Raw genomic sequence first — 26,233 nt, 5'->3', positions numbered from 1 at the left:
AACGCCTGGAGAAGGGCTGTTTAATCACAGCCGGCGGTGCTGCGCTCCGTCCCTCACCTGCGCGGGCAGGGCGCGGGGCCGTGAGGGCGGGCGGTGCCTCAGGGCGGGGGCGGTTCCCGCGCCTCCCTCAGGGCCGTGTGAGGCGGCCCGGGCAGCCGCCGACCGGCAGAACCCGCTCCCCGCCGGGCTCCGAGCGCCGGTCCCGGGCCGATGGGGGTGTTCCGCAGGGCAGATGCAGATCCAGATCCCGATCCCGATCCCGATCCCGCCGGTGTTCGGGAGCACGGGAGCGTTTCCCGCTCCCGCCGGCCCCGTCCGCTCGGCGGCAGCGCCCCCTGGCGGCCGTTCCCGGCTCCTCCCTGAGTCCCTGGGATCCCTCGGGAAGGTCCCTCGGGAAGGTCCCTCCAGAGTGCCGGGAATCCTCCCAGCTCCCCGGGAACGCGGCACTGCCGGCGCTTGTTGAATTGCAAATAACAAAGTCCACGGTCGCTTGTTGGTATTTCAGCTTTCAAGTATCATAGAAGTCACTTTGGTCTGGTATAAATTAGAAATAAACCTCTAGTGGAGGCAGCACGGTCATGAGAAGGATCAGAGAAACCACAGAGCCGAGACGTGGCACCTCCAGGCACTGAGGGCACCGAGAGCCTCTCACATAAAGGACAAAGTTTTGTTGAACTCCTCTTTTTAAGGGCAGAGGAAGGGAAAGAAAAAGAAGATAAACACAAACACAGTACACAGTTATTTTATTGAAATACTTGAAAAGGCCAGCAATGGAAAAATAGGTTTGTCATGAGGAATTAATGTTTGTTTTACTTGATCGTTAAAAAAGCTGTGTCTATATGTAATTCTAGCCCGGTACAGAATGCACTGTGATCCATGCAACTAATACCCTACAGTAGAATAGGCACTGTGTACTAGTGTGTTCTTTATACACAGCTTTCAAGGGCTATGACTGACAGATGCGAGAAATTAAACTGCAGCACTTTCCGAATTAGAAACATTTAGAACGTACAAATTTGCTCGTCTGATTCATAGGGGCTATAAAACACAACAGAGTGGAAAACGGAAGACAGATCACACACAGCAGATGAAGTTGATCTGGCAGTTTTTGAAGTTTATGTTTTTCCTTTTAAAAGAAAAACCAGACTCTAAACATGTCGCTGGTCATGTAAAATACAAAATCATAGGCCAGGACAGCAAAAGTGAGTTTTTCTTGAAATACATAATTAGAGGGGAAAATTTGTTCATCAGTTAAAAATATGAATGAAAATCACAAATTCTGCCTGGTATAGCTTATAGTCCAAAAAGATGAAGTCACCTCAGATGGATGTGAAATAAATAAGCAATCCTTGAGGAAGTCTGATCCTTGAGTTGACTCTACTCTACTGAAAATTAATTTCACCTATACACTAGAATGTCACCATGGTGGACATCTAAGAACAGTAGTTTGAATCGGTTTTTGGGAAGCAATGTCTCACTTGCTTTAATATATACAGGTTATTTACAACAAATTCCCTTTTGGCCTCACAAGTTAAGCCATTTGACCTGGCGGTTAAGATGCAATTCCTTTTTTCTTTTTCCACACATTATGCAATACTGTAGTTAGAGCTATAATTTAAAATAATCTTATGCAGGAATTACAAATATTAATAAAGTAACTCTGCATATATAAATATTTCTAGCAGAATTTAAAGCATTCAGAATGTACATAAAAGTGGGTTTTTTAATTTATTTATTTGGTAGGCCCAGATGTGCTTCTTCTCAGATCATCGCTGCTTTAGTAGTGCTTTGTACATGGCAAACCCCAGAACTGCAAAGACAGTAGCACCAAAACTTGCTCGGAGCCAGAACGTGGAGCTCTTGAGGTCCGCTTGTGTCACGTGCCTAAAATTCAACACACACACACACAAACCCAGGTTAATTCCCTGACAGCACCACCAGACAACTCCTGCTAAACTACTCTGCTTTTGGAAATTCATCACTACACTTGTCACAGGCAGCCAGCTCACAGCTCAGCCTCACGAGCACTGCACAGGCCTTTGACCTGTGGGAAAGCTCCGGCTTTGATCTGCCCTGAGCACATTTCACAGTCACAGCACCCACACGGCTGAGGAGAAATGCAGGGGCAGATCACCAGTCATGGACGTGGGGAGGGCATGTGTCTCCTTTGGGAGGACCAGCAAGCGTTCAGGAAAGGAAACCCAAAATAGCTACAAATAATTAGTAACCCATAGTGAGAACAACTCTGTCCAGGAAAACCCCTTTTTTTTTTTTAAACTTTGAATATTGCTGCTTTTCCGTGAAAAACTTCCCAGTCCTGTTAAATGTCTACTTATTCTTCTTCCCCCAAAAAAGTTTACTGACAAGTAGCAAGTAATATTTTTCCAAAAGCTAGAATTAAAGGACCATTTGTAAAACCCTTTCTTCCCAGTAGTCACAAGACCAGCAACAGAAACAGTCATCCAACACCAAGCTGAAAGCTGAGAGAGTGTGAGTGAAACAAGCAGTGACCATGGCATGATCAGAAAAGGAAAGTATGGAGTGACTGTATGACAGAAAAAGCCACATCTTGCATGACAGTAGAGACAGGCAATGACCCAACTCTCCCAAATGCTGAAGAGGTCTGTGAACATGCTCAGTTAAACACTGGCCACCCTCACAGCAGTCTCAAGTATGACAGCTTACCAGAGAGCAGGGGCTACTGTTTAAAACAAGTTATCATAAATGCATCATTCAAAGCCCAGGAAGTTCCTAAACAACAGTAAAGTTGATTTTTTTGTTTGCTTTTAAGATAGAAGAGAACTTCACTAGCCTACGTGTTTTAGCCTGTGTTAATCACCATGGGTTACTCAGTGAAGCTGCAGGAGGGTTTAGGGCAAGGAGCACAGAGATCCTGAGCACACACAGGAGTTCATGGAGTGAGAACTGCAGAGCTCACAAGCTGTTTTACAGAACAGGAACTGTTACTTGCTGTCAAACTACACAAAACCAGTCTGGGATATTATTCAGTAGACACTGGCAGGAGCAGTATCAGCCATTTAGTTAATCAGTGTTCTGTCATACACATGCTGAAGAACAGGCTCTTTGGTGCACACACAGCAGAACAGCTGCTCTCTAAAAAATCCTAATCTGATTTAAGAACGTCCTGCTGGGTTATGGAACAGACCAAATCCAAGAATTCCTGCAAGCATTAGTTTTTCTACAGCTACTTTGGACAAACTAGATGTCAAGTGGTTTGCTGGGGGGAAGAAAGGGAGAAGGCAATGGCAAGGTCACCTCGGTCTGGGTGTTGTTACCTGTCTTCAAGCAAGCGTGGCCCAAGGGATGACTCCATGAAGATGGAATCTTCTAGAGAGCTGACGGCGTGCACCTGCTGCATAACACTGCTCTCCTGGTCTGCTACCAGCACGGCCCCCAGCTCAGCCAGGCAGGCTCTTAACCTTGTCACACACATGCACAGGGCACTTCACTGCAGGGCTCCGCAACAGCAACTGGCTCAAATATGCTCAAATCACAAAGCCCAGAGAATTTAGGATTTTTAGCCACCCAGCCCCTGGTTCTCGGGCAGTTGTTTAAAACTTAGGGCTTGGGGGAAGAACAGAAATGAATGGAGTTTGTTCTTTCGATGAGCTGAGTAAAATGTGTGATTTCCTGCAGCTACATGCCATTGCTTTAAGGGCAAAGAAAACTGCTTAAGAAACTGAATCTCTCTCCCCGTTCCACCTCCACAGCCTCAACTTTCTGGTGTCCACAGGACACTGCAACATTCCTGCACCATATGCAGGAGCACCTGTGCTAAAAACATTGGAATGACTCCAACACATCAGCCCCAAATCCGACAAGATCCCATACTGGGATAAAATGCTGTACATGTATTTTATCACTACATGTGTTGGTCTGGGTTTCTTTTTTAGTAAAAGGCTGTAAAATCCTCATCTTCAGATCTGTAAGTTATAAAGCTTATCTATGTATGTAAAATAAATCACTTGTATGTAATGTGATTTTAAGAGATTATGTGACCAGCTCTGTTGGATGAGTATTTGTATAACCAACAAGTCTCCAGTTTAATTTGGTTAATTCAAATGCCCAGCTATTTGCATAATTTAAAAAAACTTCCATTTAAATGTGCAAATCAATGTCTGAATTGCAAATGAATGCTTTTGCATTGCCTCACAAAGCACTATCTCTCACAGGTAGATTTTCAGATTCCTATCTATAATTTGCCTTGTTCTGACTTCTGCACATGTCCCTATTCAATGGCATGCAAGAAACTTGCTGAGCATGCTTTATCCTTCCAAAAGCAATTAATATATTCTCAGTCATGATAAAATCCTCTTGTAATGTCTAAAGAGAGAGCAAATTGGCTTTGATCCCTTTTCTAAGCCTGACAACAACAGACTCTTCCATTTAAATAAGGGACTAAATGGAGACAGGGACTTTCTCACAACCTCCAGGAAACCTACTGACTTCAGTAAGGAATGACTGGGGACCTCTGAACATCTCAGTCCAAAAATCCAAGTTCAAAACTGCTCACTGAAATTCAGAGCACTCTGGATGTCTAACTGCTTCACAGCTTTGAAAAAAATCCAATTTTTCTTCTTTCAGTGTTCCTTCTGCTGTCATAAAATCCATTTTTACAGTTTTGATCCCTAACATTGTTTAGCTGCCATTAAAGGAACACAACAAATCTGAGATAACAAACAAAAAAAAAAGGATCAATATTTGTTTCCAGCACATGTTCTTTGACATGAAGGTGGTTACAATGCAGAAAAACTTTTTTCAATACACACTGAAAAATGCTACCTCTTCAAAAAATCATGTTCAAACTTTATTTCAGTCTAGTTGTGCTTAGGAAATTATTTTTCACTGCTGGTAGAAACTGTTACTGCCTTGTTAGTGAGTAACTCTGAATTAGAAAAATTATTGTCTCTAAGGGTAAAACATACATATAGATGTGCACTTGTAGACACACAGAGTAGTAGTCAGAACTCTGTAAGTGAAGCTGTATTTGAAACTATTGCTTATTAGTAATAATAATGAGCTTCTCACACAGATTGCTGTGTGTACTTAATCAAACAATGAGTTCCACAAATATAAGAAAGTCTAGAATTTTTGCCTGTGGTGTAAAACTGGGATTTTAATGCTCATTTTTTGGGAAAAAAAAAAAGACATTTTTATTCAACCTACCCTTAACAGTGAGTCAAGTATCTTGTCACTTGTTGAATAAGATCTTTGAAATCTGAACAGTCTTTCACTCAAGAGACTTCACCAACTCCCAGTTAGTTTGCCACATGCACTGATTAAGAGGTTAATTAACTGAGCACGGCTGCCATGGGCACACACAGGAACTGCTGAGTTAGGGGCCAGCACTGACACTTTTCCCTGAGTCAGCAGCAGAAGAATCCCAGGTCTGGGAAGGTTTATCCTTAACTACAGAAGTTCAGAACCATTCCTGTAGTAACTTCCAAAGCATTCCAGAAGCACAGAGGTGAGGCCAGCAGGCTGCTCACACCAAACCTAAAAGGCAGTTCATGCAGCAGCAGCAGCAGTTCTGACAGACAAAGGGTCACAGTAAAATATAAGCAACTGAATTCCAAAAGGCACCACGTAACATGCACAGGCTGCTGCAGCTGCCCTCCAGGCACACATTTCCCTAGGATGCAAAGCAGCTCCAGCAGCCAGAATTCCCCCCCATGCATTAGTCATCTAAAATATGGAAGGCTCCAAATGCATCTTATTATCTACAAAACCCCAAAAAGGATGTCAAATCTAATTCAATGAAGTCTATTCAGAAAGAAATCAGGGGATGCAGCTCTGCAAGTTCCTACACAGGCTGGGGCATTGAACAGTTTGGAGCAGGAGGAAAATAGGTAAGAAAACATCATTATACTGTCCTAATTTGGGGGGGCACCTCAGTGTAGGGAGAGATTTCTGCTATTAGATTTAATGGCAATATACACAGTTTTGAAAAATAATCTGCCTACACTGCACACAGTGAAAAATAAACCCCAGTTTATGCTCTGAGAGCTTTCCCATTATTACAGGAAAATGAAAGGATTGTCTCAACTTTGATTTCACAGAAGGAAGGTTTTCATAGAAAGCAAAACCTCACTAATAATTCCTGAAACAACCAGGTTTTATATGCAGGTAGAATTTCACTTCAATTCCACAGTGTTTTAAAAACTTTAGAAGAAAAGCATGCTCTGAGAAGTCTCCTCACTGAACAAAGCAACTCTCATGCATGAGGATTATTTTATTTTGAAATGAACTTAGCTGACAGAAAAATGCCACTACTGTACAAGCAAAAGGCAACATGAATGACTGGAAACCAAGGGAAAAAAAGAAAGACAAAAACCCAAGCTCATCATTAAAGAAAGGGTTAGAATGACAAAAGCAGAAACCTTGCTTTTAAAAAGAGGTAAAACAATGTAGTAAAAAGAGATTAAGTGCCAGCCAGCCAAATACAAATGAACACCTAAAGGAAGGAACAAATGAAAGATATGAAAGTACTACAGGATAGTACCAAGTCTCAGACATGCAAGTGGAGTGCTCTGAATGCTGGGCCTTCCTGAGCCTCCAAGAACCAGCCAAGAGTGATCCTGGGCAGTTCAACCCAACAATCCCAGTCCTGCACAATGAACATCTCCAAGCTGAGCTGCCCTTCCTGAGCCTCCAAACCCTGGGAGAGCCTCTGTTTGTCCAGAGGGGAGGAACTGAGGGTGGGCAGGAACAGCTTGCTCAGATGCACAGAGACAATGTTCTTTCTTTAACTGCTAAGGTGGGGCTATTTCAAATATGACATCATATTTTGTCTTAATAGTGTTTAAGGGTTACTTAGCAACAAATAGCTCAGGAAGGAGTCCAATGTGAAAAAATTCAGTTTACCTGAAAAGCTTCCACTGCTTCAAGCTTCAAAATAGGAAGGGACCAGAAGAATAAAGTACTCTTGAGAAACCTCCTTCACCCATCAGTTATCTAACATTTGTCCAACTATCTGACCTAATGTAAGCACTTGTGAAAGCAAAATAAGAGAAGTTACAGAAAGTAACTATATCAGAAGGTCCTTCTTGATCCAAATGCTTTCTCTAATCTAATCACACATCATTAGATTAAAAAAATCTATCATTTTTAAACAAGAAATCCACCTCTACCCTCCTAAGTCTACAAGTGGGAGCTATTCCCTCTTTTTTACAGTTATTTCAGCTCTACTGTAAATGCAGCTGTGCAGCAGTTCATGTGCTGAGTGGTGAATAACCTGCAGCAAGGTGTTGGTAAGAGCTGGTGAGATGAAGTGAGCGTGCTGGAAACCTGCACCAAGCCCCAAGGGCCTGACTGAATGACTGGAGACAAAGGGAAGTGGCTGTGAGGAATTCTCCTTACTTTGAATTACAGACTTTTTAGGCAGTAGATTCCTGTGTTTATTCCACACTCCCTAGTGATAAGGTGTGGAATGACAGCATCCCAAAGCTTCCTATTAAAAGGTTTCAGTACCTCCAGTCCCTGACAGGATTTCAGAGGAACAAAGTTCAGTGTCTAATGCAGGACTCAAAAACCCCACGGGCCCATAAAGAGAGAAACAAGCCACAACAGCCAATGGAGCAGCCCATAACCATTCCAAAAAATGGAGATGTGTTACAGAGGTGATTTCAGCCTCAGTAATGAAGAGCTGGCATTTCCTAGCAGTGACTGCCCAGTGAAGTTTCAGTATGCAAGGAGATGCTGTTCCAGGGGATTTCTGCCCACGGGATGACTGCTGGAGAAGAGGTGCAGCACCAACAGCCTCACTCATTCAGTCTTCTCCCAAGCTAGGAAGTTTTTCACCCTTCTTTGAATTCTCACTCTGTGGTTAACACTTTTATCTTGGATTAAAGCTGTATTTCACATATTCAATCCTGTAGGTGGGTGTATCAGCAGCCCTCCCACGTGTGTGTAACTTGAATTTAAAGGAGATGGACACTCTTATTTGGAGCAGCTACATCTGAAACCCACAAAAAGTAGTAACACACAAGGACCAGCAGCATGTCAGGATATTCTAACCACAGCCTTCAATACACACATTTACCATCTAAGCCTCCAAGAAGGTCATGGATAATGGAATCACTTCACTGCATAATTGTTGGGTTTGAACTCCCATTTGCTGGGGTGTGATGGCAAGTGCTGAGTGTTAGTAAATCATGTGTCCAAAACTGCCTGCAGTACACACAGGACAAGCTATAGCACCGTTTTCAATGCTGAAAACCAGTTATCTCTCTTTACCCATTGTTTTTCCAAACTGTCTGGAAATGCAAATGTTTAAGCATTTACCACTTCTCACATGTTGCATTCCATTCAGAGAGGATTTGGATGTTAAAAGATCTGGATTATTTAACACAAAATATTCACTCTTTGTGTAAACCAAGCATAACACATACACACACAGAAATTCTATGAATCCCCAAATATCAAACTAGCAATTATAAACATGTAATTAAAGTTACACGATGCTGCTGTAAGTCAAGCTGTGCCTTTATGAAAATATCTGTGTAATTGGTATCTAAAAAGGCACTACCTCTAATCAATACTGAACAAACCTGTAATGTTTGTTTATTCTCAAGTGAGAATTCTCAAGTGAGAAACATTACATAGATTTGTAGACACTACTTAATGTCCATTAGCAGTTCCCTAAAGACAGAGTCCTAATTCCTCCACAGTATTTTTGCAATCACTAAGAACCTGAATCAACTACCAAATTGGTAATGTTAAAAAAAAAATAAATAAAGAAATCACTGGACTAAGCTCAAAAGTACCTTCAAGTTAAAGTCTGACAATTCTGTGACCATTATTAAAGTATCTGCCTCTTCAGTGGAGATGAAAAACCTGCAGTATATAAGGTTCCCAACTGCTTTTTCCAAAAAAAAAAAAAACCAACAAACCCTTTATTTTTTTCAAAGCACACCTGGTACCTAGTAAATAAAGTTAAGGACCTGTTAAGAACTGCAGTGAAGAGTTTGTTCTTTACAGATTGCAGCAAGTCTGAGTTGAGGAAGTTCTGACAGATGCAAAATGTACACCTGTTGCAGGCGCACATACAGCGTAACCGGGCATGGCTGTGGAGACACACAGAAGGACAGCAGGTGAAATCTTGCTCATCAAATCAGCTGCACATTAGGGCTGTGCCACAACCAAGAGAGAGTCAGGAATAAAAGGTACATTTGAATGAGGAAGGAGAGGAGGAGGGGGGGGAAAAAAAAAATACACCGGGGAACAAAAGGGTACAACTACAGCTGTGCAGAGCTCACGGGCAGAGGGTCCACGCCTCGGAGGATTTGGCGTCACCACCGTGCTCAGATCTCAGTCAGAGCACAAACACGGGGAGAATGTTGGCTGAATTTATCCCAAGTTTGTAAGGAGAGCATTTAAAGGCTTCTGAGTATGTCTGCACAGCAATAGGTAACACCCCTTTTTCAAAGGAAAGGAAGCCACATTTTCTACCACTTTGCACACTTTACAAGGTGACAGTTGCCTCTATTTTTCCCACCCTAATAAACACAACATGCTTGAAAACTAAGGGAGAAGCAGGAATATTGATATGACAGACATTTGGGCAGTGCTACACTTTAGTGGTTTCCCAGTATTCCAGTGCTACAAAACAAATACAAGAGAAAAAAAAGCCCAAACTAAAGCTTTACAAGTCTAACCCAATAAATCCAGTTTCAAATAATTAAGAACACCGTATTATTTTAGGTGAAAGAGACATTACTTCTATTTAATTTAAAGCAAATGTCAGCTGTCATACTAGACTCCATCTGCTGTAATATTTATGTAGTTCATCACCATATTAAAAGCTCCACCCACCAAAAAAAAGATGCAAAGTGAGCTTAGCAACAGTGAGATGTGAAGGAGAATCTGCACTCAAGTATCCTGCTTCTGAAGTCCAAAGGTGTTTATACAGAAATTCTATTAAAACTATAATATTTATTGGATTAATGAACTGAAGCACATAGCAATAAACAGCCTGAAAATAAAAAATACTTCAAGCAGGGCAGTGGGGGAACTGTTGGACACTAAGGTGACATTAGCTGTAATCAACTGTCGAGTTGGTCTATTAACAAGGATTACAGTACAACTCATTCATGAATATCTCAAATATACCAAGACAGGAAAATGATATCCTGAGTTTTGTATGCACAATAAGGACCAAAAAGAATCCTACATTGGAATTTGCAACTTGAGCTGGATGAACCAGGGTATTCCTCAAAAAACACCTTGGCAACAATAGCTGGGAGTGATTCGTGGGTTGGATACGTGCCAGCTTTCTCAATCTGAGGTAATTTGAAGATTCTACTCAAGTCACTCTGTTGCTAAACCTGAGTGAGGCAGTTCCCTGCTGAGGCTCACGATGACATGCAGTGGTTCTGAGCGTGGCCCATGCACAGGGACAGCAGCACAGCCCCAGGACTTACGGATACATTGCCATCGTCGTCAGCTTCACAAAGATATCCTTACTGGGCACATCAGCAGTGTTACACGTGAAGGCTTGAGGTGGAGGCATTTTGTGTTTTTTGCAGAATTCAGCAGGAGAAATACTGTATTCCTGTCTAACTTCATGCAAGTCGGACTTGGCAGCTACCACTAAACATGGTATTCTGCTGTCCATGAAGTGCTGCTGCAAATGGAAAGGAAAACCAGTGAGAGACATGGTGTGTGACACATTCAGCCTGGAACAGGCTGCACTGAACTGGCTGCAGCAGCATGAAGATATATTACTTTTACTGAAATGAAGCATTTCTAGAAGCAGAACAGTTTACACAGACAAGTAGATTTAGCTTTGTATGAATAACTGAACTGCACCGCTAATGCATCAATCAGCACTTGGTTGATAAATAAAATGTCTTTTAAGCACTAGAACCAGTGTATAGGACCAGTAACTGACACTGAATATTTAGTCAGTGAGAAGATACATAAATGTAAACTCTACAAACCTTAAAAATCCTGGCACAGTATTCAAAGGATTTGGGGTTACTGACATCATACACCAGGCAGACAGCGTCGCAGACGGTCTCAGCATCAGTTAAAAAGTCTGAGTCACTGACATCATGTAGCTGGAAGAAAAGATGGTTGCAGAGGGAGAAAAGCTTGTCATTATGCAGCTAAAGGAATTTTGTAACTTTTCTTCCTCATAGTTTTTATGGCTCATTTTTATGTATCCTTAGAACTAATGGACTGACAGTAGGAAGAACCAGTGAAAAAGAACAGTAGGAATTTGCCATGCAGGCAGCACATCACATCTGCAGGCAATCCCAGCCTCAGCATAAAAAGTGATATTTACTTTAACACAAAGTCTTAGACACCCATAGAAAAGGACATTTATCCTACAGAGGAAAACCACAGAGCAGAGGACTAGGTCTTGGAAAACAGAGAGAGATCATATTATCATAAAGGAAAACTCGAGTGGAACAAGCTTTAAAGAACTTATTTCTCCCACTGACATTAGCCATCCTAATCACAGCACAAGAACAAGGCAAGTATTACTTACCAGCAAGTATTTTTCCTGTCCATATACATAGACTGTATTAATGGCATAGTAAGATTTGTGTTCTGCACGGATTTGCCTCTGTCTCTGAAAAGGCAGAATTTCATGTTAGACCACAGCAACTTTTCCCTTTAAGTTAGATTTGAACAGCTGTTTTACTTCATTTATTAATGAATGAAAATTACAGTATCTTTGGTTTATTTTGCATAGCTATAATCCACAATGTACAAGTCATTATTGCATGAAACAGCCTCTACCAAAAAAGAACAAAACCAAAAAACACACCCCCCCCCCCCCAGGTAATTCTTTATTCCCTCAAAGAACTCTCCAAACTCAGTAATAACCAATAAAGCTTTAAGACCAGTTGCTGCCTAGTCTTAACTCAAGAGCATATATAGGTGAGTATAAGCAACAGAGTTCTTACCATTAGATTTCTTCCAAGCAGAGCCTGGAGAACTCCACCCTTCCCACAGCCCTTCATCCCAACAACGTTGCAGCGGAAGACGTTTCGCTGAGTCTGTTTTTTCTGCAGGTCTATCTTTTTATCTCTTGTCACTTTTGAAAAAACACAAACCTTTTCCACAAGATGTACGTGCATGTGTATGTGAAAACGTGAAACAATAAAATGCACACACAAAACAATCCCTCAAAAAATCAAATCAAGGGTTTCACTTGAGCAGGAAGAGAAGGAGAATAAGTGAAACCAGATGAACCATTAAATGATTTACTCTTTAGCATATTTCTAAATTTAAATGTCTAAGTTGTATCAAATTTTTGTTACCTGTAATTGCTGATGCTTGAGATTCTTGTTCTGCAAGTATGGAGTACCCTAAATAACCCAGGTACTCCAGGCAACGCTGCACGTCCAGGTACGTGGTTAGTCTGGCAGAGGGGACAGAAAGAGCCTTCAACTGACAGCATCTGTGGGACCAATTCTTTCCTGAAACTAAATTTCCCTCCTCCAAACTGACATAACACATTCCTGGCACCATGCAGAACTGAAGGCCAAAAGCCTCTGAAGGTAAATGGTGACAACTTTACCAGCAGTACTGGCCACCAAACACCACAAGGACAGTACTGGCTGAGGCCTATCAACCTACACTGTATTTTTTTTCCTCCCCAAACAATGTTTTCCTCATTTTCCCTGTTCTGGAGAAAAACCCTCATTACTGAACACCATTATTCAAACCACCTCTAGGGAGTAAACAACAGAAATAACACTTCAACAAGCGTCAAGGAGATTTCTACATCTTGGAGAGACACTTCTTCATTGTTAACACTAAATACTGGCCAAATCCTCAACAGGTTGTAACAATTATCTGAAGATCAGGCCACTGGATGCTTATAAAAACTTGACTGCTTGTCAAAACTATTAAACTTACACTCTTTCTACTAGTTTTTTGAAGAGGAATCTACAAACCAAAATAATCATCTCTAAATTTCTCAAGTACAAAATGTCGCGTGTCACACTCACGTCCACTGAGAGAGAAACCCTTGGTATGTGATCCATCCCCTCTCATTTGTACAAACTGTGTTGTTCACATCAGGGCCCCATGGCATGTAAGGGAAGACTTTGAACAAATCTTTCAGTTCATCAGGAGACAAAGCACAGTCTCTGTCCTGAAACAAACCCACCACATCAGACATAATTCACTTAATTCATTAAACTGGGATTTTCTTGCCCTACACTTCCAAGAGTCGAGAAATTGGTTGTAAGAAACTGAGCTGCTTTCTTTTTAATCATTGTTCTTTCTTGTTTTTAAATAAAACTAGGCATCAGCTAGTTAAAAACCATTTGGTAGTACAGCTATAACTGCCAACTAACGCTCCCTGTAGACAATCATAAAGCAGCAGGCTGGTTCTGCATAGCTCAAGCTAAAGCCAGTTTCTGAATAAAATGACATAATGACAAATTTTTTGATAGCAAAACTGCTGGTAAAGTAAGGTTCTTAAGCACAAGGGCACACACACACAGAGTCAGATTAAAAGCTTACCAAATCATGTTTATCAAAAATACTTTGAAGGAACAAGTATGCATGATGATTTAGTTCTGTCGTGCAGTCCAGGGGAATTTTTAGGCTGTTTTTGAAAACAGAAACAAATACAAGAAGTGTTAATTGTGTTTATGAAATTAATTAGAATATTAAAACTCAAAATTCATACTTTTTGAATTATAACACTTGGCATCTGACCTTTGCATTTAACTTTAATAATTAGTCTTAAAAGAGACCAAAGCACAATGATGAGTGAGTGCCTTTATATGACATGATATACAGATCTATAGTAATCACATTTTGGCTTGGTTTGCTTGTTTGTTGTATTTTGGGGTTTGGTTTTCTTTAGCAGAAAATGATGCAGTTACATTTTTGAGCAGAAGCCACAGAATTGGTCCATCTCAACTATTTAATTTGGGCACTTTCAAAGGATCTCAAGCGCTACGGAAATCCTGTCAAGTCCAATAAGCAACTGCTCAGATTTATGTTCCAGTTTTGTACTAAGAACTTCTTCTGCCACCTTTCTTATGAAGAGACAGAGCAGTTCATGATGTGGCACCAGAGACACATCAGTCATTGTAATGTTCAGTTACGTGGAGATTTTGGCTGGTGGGTCATGAACTAAGGGAGATAATCGACGTAACAATGTGTTAAATAAACACACTACAACAACCCTTTCCTCCTGCCAAGGCAGGAGCAGCTTAGATTAAATGCAAGTAAGTAGAAGAGAGCTGAAATAAGTGATACCTACGGAGGAAACAAGTATTCTGGGGTCAGCTCTAAGTCATCATCGTATCCAAAGCGACGCAGGACAGTCCACGTTGTTTCGTGCCTTCCTCGCTGGATGAAAAGGGTGTGTAGAAAAAGAAAACCTACAAATCAAATGAGGAAATCTTAAGGCCCCAAAGTGCTTTATCTGCTAAAGGTGTTTCTAATAGAAACGGTATCAGGCTTGAAAACAAAAAGAGCTTGAAAGGCACAGGGAGATCTTAAACCTCCTGGGTGACATTCCAGTGTTACGGACACACACTGAGGGCTCAGGAATGATATCTGTAAGAGTGTTCTCCAAGGAACTGCTTCCTCCAAACAACCCAACTAGCTTTCTGTCTTTGTTTGCTTTTTTCAGCAGCAGCATTTTAGAAGAACTCAGCTGCATGGAAATAAACCCAGTATTTTCACCAGTTCAAAGCAGAGAGCTTTAGCAAGAGCCTGGAGAGGGGTCTGAGGGAAGGCTGATCCAAAGAACTGGAGAGCATTTCTGTTTAGCACATCCCAGGGCTTAAAGAACACTGAGATTCCACTGCTTAGGAAGCTCAGCTCTTGCAGACTGGAAGAATCACATTCCAAAAGACCAGCTTTTTTGCATAAGAATGATTATCAAATGTATAAAGGCACATTTTTTTAAGAATTAACTAAGACTTACCTTTTAATGTCAACCCATTATCTGCAACTCCATCACTTAGGTTTTTCCTGACTACATTCTTTACATCTTCCAAAGCTTGAGGTGCCAGTGGTGTATTAAAACAAATTCTCTAACAAAAAACCAAAAAGGGCACATTAGAACCACTGGCTACTGAGCTGACAAACAGCATGTCCTGTCTGAAATACAGCCTTAAACCTTCTGATAAGCCAGTTAAGGACAATCCCATTTCTTAGTGGAAATAAAGGTGCACAAATTGTATTTTATTTTTAAGTACAAGTACTGGGGCTTGGACTTTTAATAAATTCTTTTATTTTGCTCTTGAACTAAAACTTGAACAATGGTTAGAAATAAAAATAATACCATTTCTGTTTTTACAAATCTGCTCTTCTATGCTGCACTTGAGATTTAATACTTAGGCCTGATTCCCTTACAGGGAATAAACCTCAGTATTATTTCTTTTAAAAAAACAAACCACTTGTTTTCTGGAATTATATAGTTAAACTATAAAGTACCATGAAAAAATAAGCAGAAGAGGTACCTGGAAGAAGTTGAGCTCTGCATCATTGAGAGTGCCATCGTTATCCTGATCAGAAATTCTAAAAATGCGAGTGAGGGCTTTGATACAGGCAGGTTTCATCTAAGGAATAAAAGAAAGTTCAGTATCTTTCCAGGCTTGAATGTAGAAAGATCACACTGAATGACACCAGGCAGCTCAATCACATGGAAACAAACACTAGTCTCCATTTACAGTTTTAGAACGGAGACATTCATACACAGGTACACAAAAATTAAGAGGATATAAAAACCTGACACAGCAAATTTATATCCATAAATTTAAAGCAATTACTCCACATTAAATGTCTTTCTATTCAATTATTAGAAGAGTCTCAAGCTCTTCACAAGATGAAGGTGGCACTACTTAGTCATTAAAAATCAGTTCTCTAAATTCAGTCTTACTGCTACAGCAAACTTTAAGAAACAACTAAATGAATTTTTTCCCCAAAAACATTTTTTGGTGGACGGGGGGAAAAAAAGGCCTTGAAATCCCAGTGCTTTGCAAAACTAAATAAGCCTAAAACTACAGTGAACTCTTTCTAAACAAGCAGACTATCTCTATCCACCACCTCAGCAATGGCTTCAGAAGGCTTCAAACATCAAATACTGATAATTTTCACAGGCCTCATTCATCTACCAGGCAAAGCATTGAGCATAAGGACTATCTCTAGGACAAAGGAACTGCTAGGATACCTTCCAGTGAAGGAAAACAGACACTGGCAATTCTCTCCCAACAACTACTGTGATGATGGACTCTTCTCTTCACAGAGGTCACACAGAGAGTGGGTTTGGGAAACCAAAAAGATTTCAGCACAACAATTTTATCACAACATTACTAACTCATAAAGGTGATTCTGATGGAAGAAATCAAAAGAGGGTTATTCTCTGGTTCTCTGCTTAACAAAGTATTTAGGGTTGAAGTAACTTTCCTACTGCCCAACACTACAGGGGGGATACATTTAGAGATTCTATTTGTATTTGCCCCAGAAAGTGTTTCTTTTAAAATAATACTCTCAGCCTGTTACCCTGATACCTCAAAACCAGCCACATCACTTGTTTCTTATCCCTTTTACCAAAGTTTCACAAGATTCTCAGAGAAAAATTTTCCCTTAAGTCAGGCCAAGTCTGGAGTATTTTCCCTGCAATGAAGGGAGTTTCTGTGAAATGTATATCTAAAGGAGAACTGAATTGAAGGCATGATTTGGTTCACATTACATCTGGCTTAAAGCCATTAGCAAAGCTTCTCCTTTCACTCAGCAGTTCACAGGGGCAACAAAAATCTGTCCTCACTGCTTTGAACCAAGAGGAAAGACAGGTCAGATTAACACAAAACAATCACCAGGGTTCTGGGATAGAATGCCTGACATTTGGGGGTGGGGTGGTGGTAACAGCACACCAAGAAATGCAAAATCCACTGAAAAGAAAGACCAGGAAAGTGATTAACTCCCCCCCAATTAACTGCTCTGAGAATCTCTGTATAAATACCTCTTTCTCCTCTGGGCAGTACAGAGGACCTGTAGGATGCAGAACAGCTTTCTGTGCATAATAAAATAGCTCAGATATATTCTTCAAGTTTTTGGCTGAACACTGGAAGAGAAATCCTCACATTGATTAGTTCAGTTTCTTGACTACTGGGCGATTTCTTCTGAAATTTAAGTAAGCATCGATTTTTTAAAGACTGAGCCCCCTCCTGTGGGTACAGGGCTGGTTTAGAAAACAAACATCCAGCCCCTGTACCTGTTCAGGAATTAATAAATGAAGTTTCACTACAATTTGCTGTCACACAATAAATTTTTAATTTGCAGACATCTGTCTGGCTTAATATTAAATTTAAAACCCTTGCTAAAGGCAAGGATGTGAACAGGCTCTAAATATTAGAATCTGACAGTAGCACTTGATTAAACAATAGTGTAATCTTCCCTAGAGAAAAAATAACATATAAACTCACTGTTATAATTACTTCTGTTTGAAATATTTTATTTGGAAAAAAAATAAATCCCTTTTTCTGTTACAAAGTTGCCCTACATGCTTGGCAAGAATGCATTTTTTGTTACTTGTTCTAACTTGAGAAAGTCTTGCATACCTCTACACACGTTTCTATCTCTGTATATTGATTCATTATGGGAAGGATAGTTTCCATACTGCTATACTCCACTAGATCAGACTTGTTTCCAACTAATATAAGAGGCAACCTAAAACCAAAAAAATATGAAAAGCTTTAAAGACAGATGTATAAAAAGATCTATCTTGATTTAGCATTCTATCTCCCACCAGAAGCCGTTATATTATTTTCATGATGTCATTAAATAGCACTGGAGGCAAGAGGCAAAACTGAATGACAGTAGTTTTAAGGGAAGTGGCTCGATATAAACTTAGAATTGTACTTCTTGTTGACAGAAACCCCACCGAGTTAAACACAACCCATCACACTGTTATTACAGGAACCAGCATCAGCAGAAAAGCTGTGTAGCCAAAACTAGTTATACCATACCAAATATAAACACAGCTGGTAAAAGCTGCCCATGAAAATCAAAACAAATAACATTGCTGCCGCATGTAACAGACCTACATACTTTAAATCTCTTGCTGCTTGGCCTTCTGATATAAACTTTAAGTTTAGAATTTGATTTTCTTAAACAATTAACACTGTGCATGCCACCCATCGATGTGCAGCCTAATTGACACTTCTCATCTTTACTTAAGCACCTGCTATCTTTGTCTGTCCTTTCATTGATGAGGGGGATCCAGCGACTTGTTACCTACAGTGGGATCAAAAACAAACATGAAAAATACATTTTCAAATGGAATGTGACTGAACTGTGCACAAGTTCCACTACAGCTGCTACTGCTTCTTTCCCAAGAAGGCACTTATTTAAAAACAAAGGAGGAAACAAATAAAAATTGGAGTTGATTAACGAGCAACTTTCTCAGGTGAGTGAAATGACTGAAAAGTCAGATGTTGAAATGGACCAGAAGCAATAACACATCTGTACATTCTCTTTACAACTTGATCTCAAACTCCATCCCAGGTATTTTGAATGTCTAATACAGATTTCAGCTTGGCATCAATTAACAGTGCACGAGTTACATCTAAAGCAATAATGGGATAAAATGTGCTACTGTACCTTATCAATAGAATTCTTGTTGTTAACAGCATATACTATACAAATCACATTTGCCTAAAATGAAAAAAAAAAAAGGAAAGGCATGGAACTCCACTGCTCAGAGTCTCTGGAGCAACAGACACAATAAAGATCCACACACAACATCAGAGTAAGAACAGTCCACCATTAGTCAAACACTCTGTCCCTGACGTGTTTCTTTGTAGCCCGAACAACAACTTAAACCAAATAATTTATATGTGCCAAAAAGCCTGTCCTGCAGTGTGACATTCCCAGAGACCCATCCTAGCAGGAAACCCAAAGTGAAGAGCCACAATGTGCAGCCTCCACTGAAGCACCCAAGTGAGTGCCAGAACTGGAACACAGCACCACGACAGCCTGTGCAGAACATGTGCAGAGGTGCTCAGAGAGAACTGAAAACAGGCAACAGAAGGAATGATAAAATTACCAACACTCCTGTGCTATTCAATAAATGCAACAGCACAGCATGACAGGAAGAAGCAAAATGGATCTTTCCAGGGTAAAATTATTTCATTACAAAACTGGCCTGCTGATTAAAAGACATTTAGGTTCTGTCATTTCCCTTGGAAGGACAAAGCTCAAGCTCAATTCACCATCACTGTGCCAGTACCTGCTTTTCTTAAATCAAGGAAGCTTTGCTACAGCACAGGGCACAAAACAAAACACTTACCTGTGATATTTCGTGGTAAAGCTGCTCATCACTTTGTTCTGCTTCTGCATTCAAGAGAACAAGTCACTCATTAATACCAACCATTTTTGCAAACAAAAATAAAAAAACTTCTGAAGCTGAACCAGGGCATTTCATAAGCTCATAAGGCAGCCTGGTCAAAGCCTTGCTATTTAGAGTTCTTTTTATAAAATACTCAAATGAGTGCTTCTGCCAAAACAATAATGAAATTGGTCCATTAACTTGCAAGACAGAAACAGTCTGCTGCACACAAGTTTTTAGCTGCTATTCTGAATTACATTTGTAGAGAGGTTCTCTCTGGAATGAGTCACAGTTTGCATTCTCCTACATTTATCAACAGTCCCTTCCTTCTATAATGTAAACTTTTACATCAGAATATGGCACATTGAGTTTTATTAGTGATGATTTTTTTCAGTGATACCAAGTTTCTGTGAACTGAATCTACGAAAAACTTCATCCAATAGGAAGAAGAACTCACTCCACACAAATTTAAGCTCAAGTCCAACAAGAAAGATGTGCATTCTTCCTTTTTCCAAGTTGGTCAGCACACCAAAGACGTTTCCTCAGCAGTGGTGGGAGGGAGAGGACAGGAAGGTCCCTGTTCACACGGCCTGACTTCCACACTAAATGGCACAAGGGCTTTTCCAGCTGTGCAGCAGCTGCATGGATTTATGATAACACGTGAACCTTGACAGTGAACCTATTGATCTATTCACTAAAGATTAAAATACATGAAAAAACACAACATAGGAAGCAATGGGGTGATCAGACTTAAGTCTCTACTTTACTCTGGGCTTCTCCTCCCTGTAGCTCTGTTCCCATCCCTGCCTGACTGTTCCAGGGGCTGTTGAGTCAGACAAACAATTCCCACCAAATCAGTGCTGGTGCTGTGCAGTCCCTACCTGAGTAATCCACTATGTGGGTTGGCACTCGTTCAGGGGTGACATCAGCTGGAATGGTGATTTCCTCAGCTCGTGGGGGAACCTTGGGTTGTAAAGAAACAGCAAGAAAGAGCCTTTAAAGATAATCCAGACAGCAAAAAAAAGTCATATACTACAATATACCTGCCAATTAGACAGCTTAAAATAAACCAACATATTGAGTTATTCAAGTACTTTTGATGTTTATTTGTTTGTTTTGGGTTATTTTAATGTACAGAAAGCCACTGTTACCTTCTCATTATTTATTAGTCAACTTACTAAGGAACTTCCTGCAGAAAGCTAGTGGTGTTAAGGGATACATACAGTGACTGCTTCTATGAAACTCAAATTCACTCTACCCAACACCTAAACAAACATGACAGACAAAAGTATATGTCTCAATTTTAACACAATCATAACCTGACAACTTCCTTGCTTCTCACAGAGCTAAACATTAAGTTCAGAAAACTTCTACAAAGCAAAACATGATACTAATAAAAAGCATGTTCTGCAAAATGCTGTAAACCAGCTCTGATAGTCATTTTTTACCAGAAACACTAATCCACATTCAGGAACAATCAACTTAAACCTAATTTTAATGAAAATCTCCTGCACAGATACTTACTGCCTTTCACCTGTTGACACTGAACTTTCATGATACTTATTTTTTAGTAAACAAAGAAAAGCCAATTACCACAAGAATGGTGGTAAATTTATATATATATATATGTATATATATATACACACACATATATGTAAAATATACTGTATATTGAACACTATTTCCAAGCCTGGAGTGCCTGTCACACGCCCCCATGACTGCTCTGCAGGAATTGTGCAGGTCTCTTCCAGTAGTTTTTATGGGATGCAGTATTTCTAAAAAAGTTGTTTCTGTAATTTCAGGCAGATTTTGTGCTATATATTAATGATGCTTTATCTCTCCATGTGAATTTAGACAAATATTCCAGGTTCTACTGCAGGAAGAAGCTGAGAAGTGTACAGAGGACAATAATTCATTAAATACACCCACAAATGACCTGCCAAAGGAACAGGCCCCTGAGCAGTTTAAGAACAGGAACTGGACTTCTTTTTTACCTGCAAGGCTGGGAACTAAATTCAATTATGTTAACAAAATTCACTTATGCTAACACAACTCAGTTATGTTAACAAAATTCAGCTATGTTAACAATCTAATCTTCACTCCTGCACTGTGGTAACCTCCTGATTTGCATTAAACAGCACAGAGCAGATTCAAAGAGCAGCACATGATGTCTATTTTAAGACCTGTGATCAGAAGAAATAAACATTCATGTTTATATGTAAAAAGCTTGACTATTTGCAGCAGCTGCTGTTCTTTTTGTGGCATACAGAGAACTATGTGCTGCTTTTTTAAAGGAATAATATGTAGTATTAGCTATACTTTTGTTTTGGAAGAAAGCTGGAAGAGTTGTTGGCATTTTTTACTTCAAGAGAGTCAGTAAAATATTCCTCAAAGGCAGAATTGAAGGCAATGTCTTCCTTAGTTACAAAAAAATGGCTAAAGATAAGTTACACAATGTGATTTTTTAATTCCTCATTCTCAATAATTTTTCAATCTTCTCACTCTTTAAATACAACACCCCCAAAAAACTGAGGGTCTTGCCTCCTTCAGCACCTTCCCTTCCTTCAGCACTTCATTTATGAGTCTCTCATGTTGAAATGTTTCAGCTGCTGAAAAAAACCTAACATTCATCACATATGAAACAATTAGTTGAATTAACCATATGAAAAACGAGAACTTAGATAAAATTTAAATTTCTAATATTCTATATTTAAACTGCAGCTTTTATATTAAAACCTACATCACTCTTTCTGAAGTCATCATTGCAGTTGAAAACTTTATTTTTTTCTAAGCCTTACTTTAAAGCAGAGCCTATTAACTTACTCTTTGAAAAAAAAATATTATACAACAGGATAGAAACAAAACTTAGAAAACAAATAAGAATGCTCTACCTCTTCTGGAAATTCTTCACTGACAAGAGACATAATTAGTGATGTCTTCCCCACTCTGGCTGCAAAAGCATTAAACACACAGATTAGATAATTGGTTTTGTTACACTCAGTAGTTGTATCCCATCTTGAAATGGTAATATTTTAAAAACATTTTCCAAGTGACCACATTAAAAGCTTTTTCTCTGTTGTTTCATCACACTAAACATGGGTGACAGCAATGCTCTCATAATTCTTTTATTGTAAAACCTTGGGATCCATCTCACACTTCTGCATTTCATCCAGAAGGGAACCAAATTCTGCTCTTACACAAAAGAATTATCAGGTTTTAACCTTAACACAGAAGATGTAACCAAACAAACAAATAATCAAAACAAACTAGAAATGCTTCAATGCAACTTCAGAAATAGAAACAAAGGTGGCACGAAGAAAATAATTTAGAAATTATCTATTTTTATAGCATTCTTGATATGATGACTGTGCTCCAGTCCTAAACTACCAAGGATGAGAACTGGACAAAAAGACACAGCTCTGCTGTCAATGGACAAAGTCTCCAAGAGTTTGACTATTTGGAAGTGCTAGAGCATAATCTCCTTGACACATATGAGCTGCCCCCCAAAAAAAGTGAAAAGAAACCCCAAAACCACCAACACTTCTAAAGTCACAGCTTGCCTATTCCCAGATGACCATCTCTGCTTCAATATCCAGCTCTATTCCATCAAATAAAGGACTTTGTTACCTGTTTAGTAACAAAGCTGCTCGGGTTTGAGAAGCTTTAATGTGACCATTGAAAATGAAATGAGTTGGTAACTTTTCTCAGGGTTCTCCTCTCTGAAAAACCCTCCAGCTGTGAACTCCCTATTCCTCTGGAAGCCTTGAAACACTATTACTGCTTTATTTGGTTTTGAGACAGGTCTTAAAAAATAATATGCTCAGATTCAAATGTTAGCTGGGATTGGATATTTCCAACAGCTCTCAATTCAGGGAAAAACCTGTTTGATCCTGGAGGTAACAGCATCTCTGCCAGCACCTGTATGTTACCAAGCCAGGCACTGCTCAGTACCAGTCAGAGCCTGTGTCACTGTTCTCACCAAAAACAACAGAAATGTCACCAAGGCACACAAGTTGTTTGGCTGCTATCACTGCATTTACACTGCTCTGTGTAATTGCATATAATTCTGAATATGAAAGAAGAGATGGAATTGTACAACTGGTTGATTTTGTGCAGGAAATGGCATTACTGAACTGATGATCTAATCAGACTCCACCCAACTTATCCAAATCTATTTTTGGTACAGTAACAAAGGGCCTTCTGACCTCCAGAAATAAAACCTTCTCTTCACCGTGGTAAGTTAAAGAGTAGTTGTTACAAAATTATGAAAAGCAAAGAAAAGTTACTCTGGGGAGGAAGATTTCTGCTTTCCTTAGGGAGAACTGCCATAAACTTTTCCCTGGTGGTACTACCTGGAGAGCAGCAAGTTGCACGTTTCCTGCCAGCAACATGGGGGTGTTTGCATCAAAGATACTCCTATGAGCTAAAATTCTAACTTACACTGCATCAGCTGCATCTTAAATTTCATCCTGATAGAATAAAAAGAGCTTTGGAAGCTCTCCTGTTTGCATAGGAAAAAAGGTAAGTAAAGTTATCAGACAGTTAGTGAAAATAGTGCTGTGCATTTTGCACCTGACCAAGACAGTTCTAACCTAAAACACACTGGCTTTGCAGACAGAGAAATTCACTCCACACGACTGAAAATAGAAGATTATGTGTTGCTGGTTAGTAAATGCTCAGTGTTTATAAGCTCCTGATACACTTCCCAGTGTCCCAGAGTTTTATGAAAATCCATAGGTTGAAGTGCAGAGATTTGGTTTATTTTCTTTGAATCTAGGTCAGCCCTCTGCCTTTCCCAGTCTGTTTACAGTCTGAGAAATAACAGCCCAAACAGTACCAGCTGACTGGGATGAAGGAAACACAGCACCTCGGGGTAACTAAATCGTCTTTTTCCTCATATATAAGTTTATTAGATCATGCTGCATAAAACAACATGCTGAGCATATTCTGAAAATTACTGGCTATTAAAAATTGATGTTTTCACCCTGGATACAAGGACTAAAACAACCTTAGACCTAAACTGTAGAAGACAAGGCATGAAAAGGCTGTTTTGGAACAGGTTTACAATAACAGTTCTTCACACATTTCAGTCCTGAACCTGATGGTCTGCTGTTACCAACTAACAAGTTTTAGATGGTCTGGACTAACCTGTGGTTTCAGACTAACAAATGAGACAAGGATACAAAGCAGCACTGACACTATAACTGACAAGTTCTACTGATTTGTGAAACAAATCTCTCCCTTCTGTTTGCTGCAAGTCCACCAAAAACACAATACAGAGACACTCACAATCTCTGATGTGTGCCATTGATATATTTAAATTTACATTTTAAATTCCCACTTGGATACGTTGCTGTCAAAACAAAGCACCTGTTACACCTGTGCTGAAACCACTGCACAGAACCAGTTCAGCACCCAGGTAAATGAGGTAAATTAGGCACATATTCTAAAGAGAAATTAAACTGTGGATTCAAATGCACAAATACATTCCTAAGCAGAGTCATGCAAAACTAACCAAGTGCAATCTCAGTGAGTGAGCTCCTTCTGCACAGTGGCAGCTCCCTGAAAACTCCTCTCTGGAGAATCCACAGAGAATCTTTCCAGGCAGCACAGCCAGAGCCACCCTGCACTATAAAACTGCATAAACTGCACTATAAATATATATATATATGGGGCATTCAGTACTTAGGAAAGCTTTGTCAGCAGCACCACATTCTCAGCATAATTAGCCAATTTTACTAATAACACTTGGTAATTACTCTCTATTCTTTCCCCGTGAGGAACTTGAGCTCACTTTGCAAACTACCAGAGCAGAACCTCCTCGCTGCCGTGAGCACCGGTGAGCAGCTGTGTCTCCGCAAGCCTCGCCGATGATTTGGGCGCCTCAGTGAGAACTTAAGGACGTGATTTTGGGAGCAGACGAGAAAACCCGGCCCCACGGTACCTCCGGCATGCACACGTACGTGCTGTTTATCCAAGGTCATACAGCGAGGGAAAGGCAGGAAAAGGGGATGTGGGGTCCCTGGGCACAAATCCACAGCGTAAATATATACATATATATATATAACCGGCTGGAGAATGTCAGGCCGCTGATTTCCAGAGGCAGTAAACAGGAAAGATGCGAGTTGGGTTTTCATCAGGGGGGAAAAAAAAAAAAAAGAAAAGGAGAAAAAAAGGGGGGCGGGGAAGGAAAAAAGAGGGAAGAAAAGGGAATAATAAAGGGAAAAAGCGGGGGGGGGGGGGGAAAAAAAAAAGGAAAATAACTTTGAACAGGCCAAATTCTTGTCAGACGCCGGTCAGGAACCTCCTCCCCCGAGTGTCATCTCCAGGGGCGTCCAAGCCGCACAGCTCCGCGAACTGCCCGGCTCGGGGAGCCGAGGGACAGCTCCGAGCGGTCCTGGAGCCCCGACCCCCGCCCGCCCCTCAGGGCCGGCGCTGCTCTGCCCCGCAGCGCCCGGGCCGGGCTGAGCCCCGCGGCACTGATGTGACAGCCCAGCCGGCGGCCCCCGCCCCGCCCGGGCCCTGCCTCACTCACGTTCTCCCACCAGCAGGATCCGCACGTCCTTCTTCATGTCCGCGCTCGTTGCCCGGCCCGGGCCGCTCACCTCGGGCGGGGCGGCGGCGCCGCTGGGCCTCGGCTGCCCGGGCTCCCCTCACGGAGCTACGGCGGCTCGCGAGGGACCCGCGGCGGCGGCTGCGCGGCGGCTGCGCGGGGCGGGGGCGGCCGCCCCTCAGGGCCCCGCGGGGAGCGCGGGAGGCGAGAGGCGGCTGCGGCCGGGGCTGCGCTCACCCGGCGGGGTCTGTGAGGGTTCTGTGTGCTGGTTCCTCCCGGGGCAGCGCTCCCTGGCTCGGTCTGTGGGGGATCCGTGTGCTGGTTCCTCCCGGGGCAGCGTTGCC

General features: G+C 40.9%; 1 protein-coding gene across 5 annotated transcripts; it reads right to left on the bottom strand.

Moving 5' to 3' along the window:
- Positions 1–726: 726 nt before the first annotated feature.
- Positions 727–26,002, bottom strand: RHOT1 (ras homolog family member T1). 5 transcript variants are annotated; one of them, XM_032706884.1, is made up of 21 exons: positions 25,872–26,002; positions 22,228–22,286; positions 20,218–20,299; positions 19,298–19,341; positions 18,610–18,663; positions 18,191–18,243; positions 17,568–17,676; positions 16,970–17,071; positions 15,468–15,566; positions 14,930–15,038; positions 14,258–14,378; positions 13,507–13,591; positions 12,987–13,132; positions 12,294–12,394; positions 11,937–12,067; positions 11,516–11,599; positions 10,962–11,081; positions 10,443–10,645; positions 8,964–9,086; positions 3,297–3,440; positions 727–1,884 (listed from the first exon to the last, which is right to left on the bottom strand). In XM_032706884.1, the coding sequence occupies exons 1-21, from the start codon at positions 25,906–25,908 to the stop codon at positions 1,767–1,769; spliced, it is 2,124 nt and encodes a 707-aa protein (XP_032562775.1). In that variant the 5' UTR covers positions 25,909–26,002; the 3' UTR covers positions 727–1,766. The 5 variants fall into 5 exon arrangements, with proteins under 5 accessions (XP_032562775.1, XP_032562770.1, XP_032562772.1 ...); XM_032706879.1 differs by lacking the exon at positions 3,297–3,440 and having other exon boundaries at positions 25,872–26,001; XM_032706880.1 differs by lacking the exon at positions 3,297–3,440 and having other exon boundaries at positions 1,497–1,884; positions 10,443–10,642; positions 25,872–26,001.
- Between the last annotated feature and the right edge of the window lie 231 nt (positions 26,003–26,233).

Source organism: Chiroxiphia lanceolata, chromosome 19, assembly GCF_009829145.1.
Source record: "Chiroxiphia lanceolata isolate bChiLan1 chromosome 19, bChiLan1.pri, whole genome shotgun sequence".
In the NCBI taxonomy this organism is placed as follows: domain Eukaryota; kingdom Metazoa; phylum Chordata; class Aves; order Passeriformes; family Pipridae; genus Chiroxiphia; species Chiroxiphia lanceolata.
Note: the sequence above shows the minus strand (reverse complement) of the source record. Positions and strands in the feature narration are given on the sequence as shown.

What these genes read in the sequence shown, in the direction of transcription:
- RHOT1 (XM_032706884.1), bottom strand. Translation starts at nt 25,908, where the DNA reads ATGAAGAAGGACGTGCGGATCCTGCTGGTGGGAGAAC. An exon ending in GTGAAGAATTTCCAGAAGAG is followed by an intron (nt 20,300 to 22,227) that starts GTAGAGCATTCT and finishes TTACAACCCAAG; the next exon opens with GTTCCCCCACGAGCTGAGGA. An exon ending in TTTTTGATAAACATGATTTG is followed by an intron (nt 13,133 to 13,506) that starts GTAAGCTTTTAA and finishes GGTTTGTTTCAG; the next exon opens with GACAGAGACTGTGCTTTGTC.